This window comes from Hydra vulgaris, chromosome 06 (assembly GCF_038396675.1).
Source record: "Hydra vulgaris chromosome 06, alternate assembly HydraT2T_AEP".
Taxonomy (NCBI): Eukaryota; Metazoa; Cnidaria; class Hydrozoa; order Anthoathecata; family Hydridae; genus Hydra; species Hydra vulgaris.
The window spans coordinates 2,015,747-2,030,275 of record NC_088925.1 but is presented as its reverse complement, the minus strand read 5'-3'; the positions used below and the strand labels follow the sequence as shown (position 1 = coordinate 2,030,275).

The 14,529-nt window shown below is 26.1% G+C and overlaps 1 protein-coding gene across 1 annotated transcript in view; it reads left to right on the top strand.

Annotated features, from left to right (window-relative positions):
• Positions 1-14,159, top strand: part of LOC100200977 (peroxisomal targeting signal 1 receptor) — a 44,997-nt gene extending 30,838 nt beyond the window's left edge. The window contains exons 10-17 of the mRNA XM_065798940.1: positions 215-331; positions 984-1,010; positions 7,567-7,637; positions 12,027-12,108; positions 12,962-13,002; positions 13,137-13,278; positions 13,412-13,702; positions 13,854-14,159. Coding sequence (XP_065655012.1) covers positions 215-331; positions 984-1,010; positions 7,567-7,637; positions 12,027-12,108; positions 12,962-13,002; positions 13,137-13,278; positions 13,412-13,702; positions 13,854-14,015 — 933 coding nt within the window. The 3' untranslated portion in view covers positions 14,016-14,159. The remainder of the gene's footprint in view (positions 1-214; positions 332-983; positions 1,011-7,566; positions 7,638-12,026; positions 12,109-12,961; positions 13,003-13,136; positions 13,279-13,411; positions 13,703-13,853) is intronic.
• Positions 14,160-14,529: the final 370 nt, after the last annotated feature.

Sequence of the window (14,529 nt, the reverse complement as noted above, 5' to 3'; positions counted from 1 at the left end):
TTAACTGTAAACTTTGTATATTTAAACTTTAGACAAAACATAAAATCTTTTTTTACTGCAACATTTACACTTTTTGGTCTACTCATTCCTTTTTTTTATGTCCTGGTTAAATTTAATTTTTAAATTAAAGTTTCTGTTTCTTTAAATTCTTCATTTGTTTTGATATTAAAATAAAATTTTAGTTTTTCAATAATTTTTTTTGTTTTGTTTAAAGGAATATCGATTTGAATCCAAGAATCCATTTGCAGGCATCAAAAACTCCTTTGAAGAAGGTTTAACAAAGTTAAATGAAGGCGATTTGATTAGTGCAATACTGTTGTTTGAAGAGGCTGTAGGTTTTTTGTTGTTGTTGTTATTTGTATGTTTTTCTGTATGTTTTTTTTGTTGTTGATGTTTTTATATATTTGCTGTATGTTTTTTTTATTTTTATTTTTTTGTAATTATATTATGAATATTAATAAAATAAGTCCAATAAAATGTTGTCCAATGAAAATGTTATCCAATGAAAATGTTGTCCAATGAAAATATTGTCCAATGAAAATGTTGTCCAATGAAAATATTGTCCAATGAAAATGTTGTCCAATGAAAATGTTGTCTAATATAAAAGAATTCTTATTAACTCTGAGTTCTTGTATTTAAAATAATAATTGCAATAATAAATATATCTTTTTAAATATAAAAAGCATCAACAAAAAAGTCAATGAAAATATTAAACAAATTAATGTTAAACACTTTATAATAATGATTGTTATTAAATTGAAGGAATTGATTGTTTTAAAAGACAATCAAAGACAATGGATAACTCTTATGATAGCTAGTTTAGAACTTCTTGTTAATCTTTTTCTTTTCTAAAAGTTTTGTTATAAAAAATTATCCACCATTCACAAAAATTTATCGTTATAAAAAAGCGTCCACCATTCGCAAAGTAATTTATCTAGGAATTATATTTAATTTGATTCTATCCAATTGTAATTGTTTTTTAGGTCCAAGTGAATCCAAGTCATGTTGATGTGAGTAAAATAAATAACTATTGGTTACATTATGTTTTTGTTTTTTCAATTTGAAATTCAGTTAAGCAGTTTTATTAATTTTTTTGTATTCTTAGTTATATGTATTTATTTATTTATTTATTTATGTATGTATGTATGTAATGTATGTAGGTATGTTTGTTTGTTTGTTTGTTTGTTTGTTTGTTTGTTTGTTTGTTTGTTTGTATGTATGTATATATATATATATATGTATATATATATATATATATATATATATATATATATATATATATATATATATATATATATATATATATATATATATATATATATATATATTGAATATGGGCAATTCCATGGCAGAAAATGAATGTAGATGTGATTAAAAAAAGTATCATTGTAAAATGTTATTTTAACCATGAATTTATTTGCATAATCAGAATTAATTTAGCGTGAAAATGGAGCTAACATGTTCAAATTGTTGTTGATCAGATTTTATACTTAATAAAATATATGTATTTCAAGAAAATAAAGAAAGAACTTTTGCAATTTTCATGTAATGTAAGTTAATATAAACATGATAAAGTTTTATTTTTTCTACAATTTAGTTAAAAAACTTAAGTTTTTTAATAATATATGCAAAAGAATATTAAATGTTATGTTTTAACATATAAAGTTTTGAATAACAATGCTAAAGTTAAAGCATTTTTTATTTTAAATTTGTGTAACGTAAGTTAAAAATATATGCATTTACTAAAGTTCTGGCGCTTTTTCATTAACAAAATGAATTATGTTATTAAGTAAACTTATTTTGTCGCGTTGGTTTGACAAGGTTGTTGGTTTGACAAGGTTGTTGGTTTGACAAGGTTGTTGGTTTGACAAGGTTGTTGGTTTGACAAGGTTTAAACTTTTTATATTAGGAGAATTAAGATAAAAAATCTTTTATTTTGTTTTAATGTTGAATTAAATTGTTTTATTTGTTATATTTTGAATTATATTGTTTTTTTTTATTTGTTTATGTATTCTTATTTTGGTTAATTATACATAAAAAAATAGAAATAAGAATTATATAAATATTTTTATTTAGACATTAATAAAAAAAAAAGATTCATTTGATATATTCTCCTAATATAAAAAAAATTCAGTTAAAAGCTTTTTTATTTGTGGTTTTAGTAAAACAAATCGTTTGTAAATGCAATTAAGGAGGGTCATCCATAAAGCACGTCCCCCTATATTTGTCAATTCTTAACCGCTTTCCTCCTGTCACAAACAATCACATATACCTGAAATCCGAAACTATAATAGCAGTTTTTACATCAAAAATAATTTAAAAGATTTAAATGATGAAATTAAAAAATTTACTTTGCAGCATTTTAAAAATTCAACCTAATGAAAATAAGGCACTATGCATAAACATAAGAAATGTAAGTAAAAACTTCGACAAACCAAAGATTTTCTTATTTGACTGACTCAAATAAGTATTAATAAAGTTGTAATACTAAAATTATTTTTTAAAGTTGCTCTTGGTCTTGTGGAAACACTGTTTTCTATTTGATAACTTACATAAATGTTATGAAAAATCACTCAGGAAGAGTGCCACCAGTTTTTTAAAATTTCCTTTGGTAACTATTTTTAATTCAATTCTTTTGTTACGTACTGTAACTCTTAATAATAGATATATAAAATTAGTAATCGTTAGCTTGGTAGTGTAAGTGATGTAACGTAAATTAAATATGTAGTATGAAAAAAGAGTTTATTATCCTTAGCCAGTCACCTCTGATAAATTTTTTAATATTTTTTAAATTTGTATGAAATTCTCAACATCTTGTGAAAGTTTCTAATTCAAACTGCTTTACTGATTCGCAAAAATCTGACCTGAAAGTTGAAGCAACTTTTTTACCTTGTTTTCCATGTAATGTAAGTAAAGTGGCATTTTCAGTAATAAGTTTGCCCTTTTTTGGCCAGACTCAAAGGTTTTTAGGTTATTTTGTTCTTTAGACTAACAGCTTTCATACAAAATAGCTAAAATTTTAATTTGCAGTTTAAATAGGCAAATATTTGATAAAGTTGTTGCGCGTCTAATGTTAAAAATGGAATTGCCCATATATATATATATATATATATATATATATATATATATATATATATATATATATATATATATATATATATATATATATATATATATATATATATATATATATATATATATATATATATATATAAAGAGAGAGAGTGAGAGAGAAAGAGTTTTGCATGGTAAGCAAAAGCGATTTCAAATACGTCAGATAGAATTTAACTTGAATGTATCAAAACCATTTACATTTTAAGGATGTTTTTTAAGTTACTGTTTTCAAATATTTTTTCATTATATATTTTTTTTTTTTTAAAGTTGTATCAAAATAAAATTTTTTGTGACTCTTCCAATATAAAGTTCTAACTTGCATTTTCAAAGTTTTTTTTTGGTTTTACTGAAAACTAAAAGGTGTATGAACAAACTAAAAAAATTCTTTTTCAAACTAAAGTAATTGGAAGTAGAAAATCTTTTTCAAACTAAAATAATGAGAGGTTAAAAAAATTTTTTAAATATAAAAAGCTAAAAAATGTAGAATTATTTAAAGTAAATACTCTCACATGCTTAATACATGGCAGAGAACATTTATTAATATTTGAAAATTTTCCTCACCCACCGCAAGATTATTTTAAAATTTTAAAATTTGTTAGTTTTTTACTTATTATCAACAAAAAAACTATATCTTAAAATTAAAAAAAGTATATATAAATATCAGTCACTGATAAGAATAAAGCCAAGGTCAACAATTTGTAAAGCCTGATTAAACTGAAAGTTTAATCAGGCTTTAAATATTGCTGACCTTAGTTTTATTCTTATCCATGTTATTCAGTATCAGAAGTTAAAAATTGTTGACCTTAATTACGTAAATCTTGATTTGTCAACAATTAGGTTTTTGTTTATATATCACCTTAATATATAACTTATATCAGCATATTAAATTTTATTGTAATTATGATAAAACAGCTATTAAAACATGCACATCTGATTACAAGCCACACTAAAATTAAATTGTTTTAAGAGTGTTCTGTTAAGAATTCCAACTCACTTTTTTATTAAAACCTCACCCCTGTTTATTAGATCTGGACTAAAATTCCCACATCCCTTTTATTCTCACCCCCCTTGTATTAAGCATGCTAGAGTAATTATACATATTGATTAAAGTGATTATGATACCTATGAGGTAAGGTGCATCAAATTCATAAGGGCAAGTTGAATCAGTATAAATTCAGATTTAAACACTTTTCTATAATAATGTTTTTATTATAATAATAGATGAAGTTGTTTATAAAAATTATTCACAATGTAATGTAATCATAAATTGAGCAAACATATTAGGCCTTTATAAAGTTTCACATAATAAAAGTATTAAAGAAAATACTTCAAACATTCTACAGATATTTTTGATGTTTTTCTTCTGTAAACTGTACTAAAAGTATCTTTCCTATTAATATTAACAAGTTTGAAAGTATTTTTAAGAGATAAATATATGATAATTACATTATTTTTTACAAAAAAATATTTTTCCCAGAAAGTGTAAAAAATTGTTGTGAACTTTGAAAAGGCATTAATTATCTAATGAATGTCAAAAATTTTAATAAATCATCCTCCAACTGTTTACAAGAAAATAAAACTGAAGCGATTCTAATCTCTGAATCATTTAACACTTTTTTTACAAATGTTGCTCATAAACTTAAATCCAAAGTTCATTCGTTTTATGTTAACTAACAAAAGTATCTTAAATATCCAAATTTAGATAGTTTATTATTATCTCCAACAAATGTTCCTAAAATTTCTTCTCTAATATCTAAATTGAATCCAAAAAAATCATTAGGTCCAAACAGCATTCCCACAAACATTCTTATACATTTTAACTATGATTTCTCAAATAATCTTTCTAAATTATTTAATACTTCATTTATAAACAGAACATTTCCTGATATTTTGAAATTATCTTGCATTATTTCTAATATTTAAAAACGGCTCTAAACTTTCATGCACTAATTATAGACCTAATTTTCTTTTATCTAACATTAGTTTCAGCTTCTTGAAAAACTTCTGTTTTCAATCTTATGTACTCATATTAACATATTATAATGTACGCATTATAATACGTTAAAAAGTATAACAAAAAATGAGAAAACCTCTTGATACTGTTCATTTTGTATGTGGTTTTTTTATCGATTTACAAAAAGCTTTCGATACCATTGACCATAGTATTTTGATTTTTAAATAAGAACATTATATAATTTGCGGTTTGAATCTTATCTTTCAGATCAAAAACTATTTGTAATGATGGTTTTTATTCTAGTAATAAATTAGTTTTGTGTGGCATTTCTTAAGGTTCTATTCTTGGTCCTCTTTTGTTTTTTATCAATGTTATTGACCAAACCAACTCTGTTCACTTCGCCTCAGTTCATCTGTTTGCTGATGATACAAATCTCTTGCACATTAACAAATCGTATCACTCTTTATGTAAAAATGTAAATTTGGATCTAAAAGGTATAGGTCACTTGTTAAATGCTAACTTAATATGTCTTAATTCTGAAATAATAAAAAAGAGTTTTTTCATTTCTGAAAGAAAACTATTTCTGTAAAAATGTTGAAATTTAAATCAAAATTGATAATAAACAGCTATATCCTTCGAGAGTTATTAAATATCTTAGTGTGTTAATTGACTGCAATCTTTCATGGAACTTTCACATTGATGAAGAAGAAGCTCTCGAAAATCACTGAAATTTAGAGCTAACAGCTTTGAATAGTTTATCATTATGTAGATAAAGTTACACTTAAGAATGTTTACCATGCATTATTTTCATCTCATCTATATAGCTATTATTGCCAAGTTTGGGGTTAACTTGGAAACTATTGCAATAACAAGTTGCCATTGTCTCAGCATTAATCCGTTAGAATAATAAACTTCCAACTAATTAAATAAGATACATTGGGGCACTTCAAAAAACTTAACATTTCCAGTGTTAGTAAAGTATGGTAATCTTCTTTTTGTTTTTGACTCCTTTAATAATCACCATCTTTTATTACAAACTTGATTACAGAAAATAGTATATAAATGTATAACTAATACATTTATACTCTACTAGAAATATATACAATGGAAAACTAAATGTTCTATCTTTTAAAACCCAGAAGTATGGTAAGCATTCTATTTTTGTTGTTTTTCTAATTTCAATTCACTTCCTTGAAGCCGTGAAGGCCACTACAATCGAGGAGACTACTTTAGTTGTGGTTACAACCCTCTCTCAACTCTATAACTCCGAAACACGAACCTTGACAAACAAGGCTGCTGTGCGGAGAAACAAGTTGAGTCCGGGAACAGCGACCAGGTGGGGATCAAACTTTATCAGTGCATCGGTGAATGGAACAGAAGCCTTGTATGCATTTTGAATGAGTCCAAGAAACTACATCTTAAAATACCTTTTCTCCATCTTAAACAAAATCAATTTTTAAAAATCCTGAAAGTATTTTATTCTAACTTTTAGACATTAATATCTTTACTATTAAAATATTCTTTTTATTTTCTTTTCATTTGTCAATACTATTAATTTTTTTTTTTTTTTTTTTATTGTAAGTTGCAAGTTATGATTTCTACATGTTTATTTCTAATGTATGTACATATGTTATATGTGCTGTAATCTATGTGTTTATGTTTTTCATGTATATCTTTGTGCTTGTTATTACTTATATTATATTTAAAAATTGCTGTCACTCTTTTGATCTGATTTATCTATGAGTGACACCTAATAAATCATTTACTTATTATTATAAATAAATTTATGCTTATAACTATTGTAATTATTGTAAACATACTTATTATTACTATTAATATAGTTTGTATTAATTTTGTTATCTTATGTTATTATTACTATTATTATTGTTATTATTATTTTTATTATTGTTAATACTATTGTAAAAATGATTTTGGAAAATAAATAGCTTGTTGTTGTTTACCTTTTTTATGTGAAATAGTATAAGTTACTATGGCTCACTGTTGCAACTTGTAGAGCAGGGTAAGTTGCAACATTTTTTTTTTTTTCATTTATTTATTATATAATTTATTATTAGTTATTAAATAACAAGTTTTGTTTATTATATTTATCAGTGATTAATACGTCACTAAGACCTATTTTATTGCCATTTTAATTTATTTTTTTTTAATCAAAGTTATAGGAAATAGACATAGTTTAATAAAATGTGTTGCAACTAGCCCCGGTCTCCCCTACATACATACGTAGGTTAAAGGTTTTAATTTAGGCAGGCAATCTTTTTAAAAGAAAATAAAGTTTTTTATTTTGTTCTGATTTTGCTTTTTAGTGTTCAGTTAAAACAAAATATCATGTAAAAACTTTTTAATTACCATGCAGAGTATGTGAGAGTATATGTGTAATTGTCATTTAAAAAAATATTTAAAAATATTTAAATGAGAAATTTGTAAGAGTTAAAAAAGCAATTGATAAGAGGATGATTTTTTTTTTTTTTGTTTGTTAGGCATGGAAATATCTTGGAACTAGTCAAGCAGAAAACGAACAAGAAATGTTGGCTATATGTGCTTTAAAAAAGTATTTATGTGTGCATACATATATATGTGTTTTTTTGGCTCAATATTATAAAATTTTTTTTTTTTTTTTTTTTTTATTTTTTTTTTTTCCTCACATTCTTGGTTTAAGATCTCCTAAAGTTTAAATCTTCATAAAAATCTTCAAATCAATTATTGCCTAGCCACTGCTTAATTTTAAGGGTTTTAAGTTGAATTTTGAAAGACATGATATTTTCTTCAGATTCTATTAATATGTTTATGTACAAGCTGAAATGTGCTAAAAATAAAATCCTAAGCGTTCCTTCATAGTCCAAAATTGATATTTTTCAAAATCCAGAAAATCTTTAAAAACATTTTTATTATTTTAGCTATCTCCTATTATAAATATCATAGAAACTCACATGACCATTCATTGTCTTCAAAATGTGGTTAATTTAATATATAATAATACCTTTAGTGGTTTGATAACTTTATGGCCTATGTGCTATTAGAATTATTTTTTTGGGTCTGTTCTGTACATTCTGTTCTATACATTAGAGGCTTCAAAGCAAAATAAAATGCATAGAAAACTTTTTTTTTTCAAATTAAACATTGAGACCATATATATTATATAAATAAGTTAAAACATGAAAGCATTTAATTAGCTTAAATTCTTATAGAGCTATTGGTGGAAGCTGCTTTTTTATGCTTCAGTCTGTGGTTTCTGATAGTCTCTGCGATGGCCTAGCGCTTCAATGTTTTTGTAAAATTTTTATGTACAATCTCGGATGTTTGCTCTGAAAAAAGTCCAAGAAGTTTCTGACTATTGTTAAGAAAATCTACAAAGTGATATTTAATAATACGAAACTTGCAACCGAGTGTTAATGCTTTGTCAAACACATCTTTGCAATAGTATTTTAAATATTCAGTTGGTTTGATACACTGCTATATTTTCACTGTATGTAGATTTTAGCAGCATGCGAAAACATTTTTTTGCAACTGAAACATTTTTAGTAGATAATTAGAATATATATTTAATGCAGGGATATAACTGAATTGGTATTACCAGCATTAATCCATCCAGTAATTTGAGAGCTTTACCACAGTTAGGTCGATCCAATCTACCGCCATTATACTCATGCCACATTACTGTATTTTTTGTTGAAAAAAGGTTTTTTGACAATAAGAATGTCAACAATTATATGTAATAATGTTAATAATCATATATATGAAGTTGCGGAGGAGGGATGGTATCAAGAATAAATTTTTGGGGATCTTCCTCAAGCAAATATTTTAATAGTTTCAAAGTCTTAAAAGGATATCCTGCATTTTGGTACCAATAGCATTCTAAACATAAAGAGAAAAATGTTCTTAAGTCACCTGATGATCTAATTGTACCAGTAGAGTTACAACTAGAATGTTTTCCACCGTGACTCTATAATAAAATGTTTTGTTATTCTAAGATTTAATGTTTTAATAGATACTTGTTCAAAATTAATTAAATTAGGCTCTAAATGATATGCCAAGAAGTATGTTTATGAGCTTTTAGGTGAGAAAACACAAAAAATTTGAGGTGGTTTAGAATAATTAATTTAATAAGCATTCCAGGATTATGGTTATTCTCCTTGACCTTACATGCCAAAGCCAGAATTATAAACCTGTTTACTCCTGTCTTTCTCATTTCTACTTTGCTCCTCTAACTTTGTTTCATTAAAAATATTGATTTTTACCTGAAAATTAATTACAATTGAATAATAGTTCTAATTTTATTTCTTTTCTTTGCATAATATAAAGTTATTTAAGTCACTAAACCTTCAGTGAACCTGTCCTCAATCAATTCCAACTATAACAATGGCTTTCATAGACTTGCATCCATGACCAAAGCATATTTTTTGAACAAGTCTGGTGAGATCTTCAATTTATAGAACATCTGGTAAATAAAAATTTACCAGTGGATAATTGTATCAAGTTTTCAGCCTTTACTAAAAACTTTAGAACAGTTGAGGTTATTTTCTCTGACATCTTTGGAAAGAATAAGGTTCTTAGCATTTTGAACAGCAGATGTTCTGGTGCATGGGTGCCTAATGCCTTATCCAACTAGTTGAACAGTCTATGCAGAATAAGTTTAACCTTTTAATGCAAAAATTTTCATTTCATTGAATCCATGATATAATCTCTTAAGTTAAAAATCTTGTGGCTGCGCTTGTCTGATACCATGCAACAAATTGGACATAAACATTGATTGTCAGTTGGAGTAACGCTTCCAATCTTTATAAGTAACTCTCTTTCAATTTTTTCAAACCTTTTGAACAAGATTATTTGCATTTTTAGTAAAATATTTTAGAAAAAATTAAAAAAATTTTTAAAATATTTATAAAATATAATAGCCTTTTTGGATTTAAGAGCGGTAACAAAGTCCAGTGGAATATGCATTTATATCAAAATTGAATCCTTCATGTACATAATGATGGCATACTACGAAGAGTAGTTGTCCATTTTATTAGAGCAACAAAAACACACTGAAACTCTCTATTCATTATGATTTTTTTTTCTTAAAAGATGAACCATTTGGTATGTAATATTTAACTTGGGTAGATTTTTAAAATAATAGTACTTTTTTTATTAACAAAAATAAATGTTTATAAAATAAAAATAAAATGTAGTTATAAAATTATACAAATTTTAACAGTTTTAATTAATAGAGTTAATATTTAAGAGCTTTAATTAATAGAGTTAATATTTAAGAGCATTTGTTAGTGAAACTATTAAAGGTATTATTATATATTAAGTTAACCACATTTTGAAGACAAAGATAAAGTAATGTCATTTGGGTTTCTATGATTTTTACATTAAGAGATAGCTAAAATTAAAAAAGTGATATCGTTTTAAAACACTTTTTCTGGATAGCCGAAAATATTAATTTTGGACTAAGAAGGAACGCTTAGAATTTTATTTTCAACACTTTCCAGCTCGTGCCTGTACATATAAATAGAATCTAAAAAAAAACCTCATGTCTTTTGAAATTCAACCTAAAACTCTTAGAATCAAGCAGTGTATCATTTTCAAGCAGTGTATCATTTTCAAGCAGTCTATCATTTTCAAGCAGTGTATCATTTTCAAGCAGTCTATCATTTTCAAGCAGTCTATCATTTTCAACCAGTCTATTATTTTCAAGCAGTGTATCATTTTCAAGCAGTGTATCATTTTCAAGCAGTCTATCATTTTCAAGCAGTCTATCATTTTCAAGCAGTCTATCATTTTCAAGCAGTCTATCATTTTCAAGCAATCTATCATTTTCAAGCAGTCTATCATTTTCAAGCAGTCTATCATTTTCAAGCAGTCTATTATTTTCAAGCAGTCTATCATTTTCAAGTATGAAAATGTTAGAAGAGACAACTACAAAAATGTTAGATGAGGCAATTGGTTTTTTATTTATGTATACCCTTTTAATTTTATCTTTTCTTACTGAAGAACAATTTTTCTTCAAAAAAGAACTTCATAAAACCTTTTTTCTAATAATATCTTTAAAATACTTTGATTATTTTAATGCTGATTCATTCCATTTTCTTTATTCCAATTCCATATTTATCATGTTTCTAATCCTCTGTACATTTTCAACATTTGCACATTTAACTCGGCTACTACATGGTGTTATATAAACTTTCTAAGGAAAGTTTTCGAGTTGAAATTTTCAAAGGTCTCATTTAAACCAAAACATCACATTCACACTAAAACTGCTCATTTGCATCAAAACATAAATGTTGCAACCACGCCAAAATGTTGCAATCACACCAAAAAGTTGCTATCATACCAAATGTTGCAATCATACTAAATTGTTCCAATCCACCAAAATGTTTATACTCTTAAATTTTTTTTGTTAGCTATTTTTTTCAAATCTCATTATCACCGATTTTTCATAATTTATTTTTATTGAGTCCTTTAAATCTATCTTGGTCCTCTTAACACTTGCTATAAACTTCTATTATTGGTGGATAAAAATGTTATCTAAAAACAAAAATTTTAATCGCCAGTAATATTAATAGAAGCGCTTAATCGAAACTGTTCTTTTTGGCAACTTTTTAAAACAGTTATGTATCAAATAAGCAATAAACCCTTATCAATAATATAGTAAATAAAAACTAACCCCTAATGACCAGCTACAAACTTCACTTTAAACACCATCTTTTGGATTGGTTGTAATTATTGTAAAGTCTATTACTTTCTCTACAATTGAACTTAATTTTTTTTTTTTTTTTAAACATCTACCTTTACTACTACAACTAAAAATAATACATATAAAAAAATATATATTTAGAGTTTAAAATTTATTAAAAAATACATATTTAATATATAGTTTATAAAAAAATATATATACGCTTGTAAAAAATTAAAAAAAAATTTAACATGATATATTAATATGATTTTTTTGAAGATGTTTAGATTTGAATCCGGAAAATCTTGAAGCAAGAATGGCACTTGCTGTTAGTTACACCAACGAGTGTATGCAGACTCAGGTGGTTTTAAAATCTTAAAGCTTTAAAATTAACTATATATACAGTTATATATAACTATAAATACAGTTATATATAACTATAAATACAATTATATTTCTAGGTTGCAAAATTATGTAACATTATTGTAGTGTTTATTGGAAAACTTGTATTTGTTAATTTTGTTAGTTTTTTAATTTTCCATGTTAAGAGACAAATGCCAAATATGACTCAAAAATTGGGAGTTACCAAATATAATATGTTTTTTAACGTGCGTTATGACATTTCGATAATTTAAATTAAATCAGCATAATTAAAATTTTTTTTTTAATAAAAAAATTTAACAGTTCATCAAATATCTATAGTTAACTGTCAGTTAATGAAATTAATTGTTAATAAATACTTTTTTTTCTATGCGGTAGTAGTGTAGTGGTAAAACGCTCGCTTCATAAGCGAGATGTTCCGAGTTCGATCCCCACCATGTCCCTGGTAGTACCGCGCACAACTTGTTTCTCCGCGCAGCGGCCTTGTTCGTCAAGGTTCGTGTTTTGGAGTTATAGAGTTGAGAGAGGGTTATAACCACTATTAAGTAGCCTCCTCATCTGTAGTGGCCTTCTCGGCTTTAAGGAGGTGAATAACAACAGCAAAAAAAAACGTTTATTTTTTGTCAAAAAATAATCATAAAGTTTCATATGATATGAAATTTCAATATGACAATAATATGCTTATAACATGATTACATTTTACGACCGGGATGATGACATTAAAACTGGCTGATCAAGATTTTACATACACCATAAAATATTTATATCTATTAAATGTTTTGTTTAATATAATATATCTAATAAAAAGTATAAGCTTTCTTTGTTTTTTTAAGGCCTGCAACACCTTAAAAGCCTGGATACACCATAATCCTAGGTAAAACTTTTTTATTGATTTATCAATGCGATATTTCATATCTAATATTGTTGTTAGTATTTAGTATCCATGTTTTTTTTTTACATTTATACGATTTTTTAGGCCATTTTATTACATAAACGGTCTTCATTTAGGTACAGCCATCTTGTTTCTGAAACGCGTAATGATTTAAATGTTACATCGATTGTTTCATCCTCTGTTGTAAAGGAAATTGAGAATTTATTTTTAGCAGCTGCGAGAATCTCGCCGGAGGGAAATATAGATGCTGACATTCAGGTAAAATTTAAAGTTATTTTTTATCAATACAAATATTAAAGTTTATATATAAGAGCTCGTCAGATCATATTTTACTTAAGTCTGTCGTGTATTTAAATATATTTTTTCAATTTATCTTATTATTACTTTTCAGATCGGTCTCGGTGTTTTGTACAATATTGTAGGTGATTATGTCAAAGCGATTGATTGTTTCAACACGGGAATTCTTGCAAGACCTGATTCAGCTAACTTGTGGAACAAACTTGGCGCAACTTTAGCAAATAGCGGCAGAAGCGACGAAGCAATCGAAGCGTACCGCAATGCTTTAGAATTAAGGCCTGGGTTTATTCGTTGTCGTTATAATTTAGGTATAAGTTGTGTAAATTTAAAAGCTTACCCTCAAGCAATCGAACATTTTCTCGTAGCTTTAAATATGCAAAAAAAGGTAAGTGATGCTTTAAATACTTCACAATGTTTTGTAATATAAAAATGTTATTTATTGTGCACTTGAGTTTATCAGCTCAAGTTTTTCCGTTACAATGACAATATTTGATTTTCAATTATATATAAGTATGTTGCTTGTTATTTTTATTTAGGATGAAGATCCAACCCGTACAGCTAGCACAATGTCAGAAAATATTTGGTCTACGCTTAGAATGACTTCGTCACTTCTTGGACGAAAAGATCTTTTATCTGCTGTTGACAGAAGAGATTTGAATTTTTTCAACGACGCATTTAAAATAAACGAAGTCTCTTAACCAAAACAATTTTGAATTAAGGATATTCTCAACTATCCTAGATTTCTATTATATTTTAATTTACAACACACATTTACATTTATTGCGTTCTGTCTTAATTGTATAATAATGTTTATTAGCTTGTGTATTTATTTTCAAATTTTTATAAGTAATTTTTTTAAAAAAGAAATATTTAGTTTGAGTTTGTTTGATTCAGAGCGTTAAAAACAGCTAATCAAAAGCGATCCGAAATTTACTACGCGCTGCTTTGCAAGCAACTTGGATGCGTTCACGATTCAATATAACACCATTTGCATAAAATGGAAAAGCTTAAAATTTCGGTGTTTAGGCACAACATGAAATGGGCTATGTCAGCTAGATCAGAGAGCGAACACCTTCATGAACTTAATTTACGTAAGCTGCACCAGAAAGCGTCAGTTAAAACACTCGCTATAATCAACTCTAGAAAACAACTGGAAACTGCGGCCAAACACTGCTATTACAGCAGCCATAAAAACTATAGACATTTGACCAT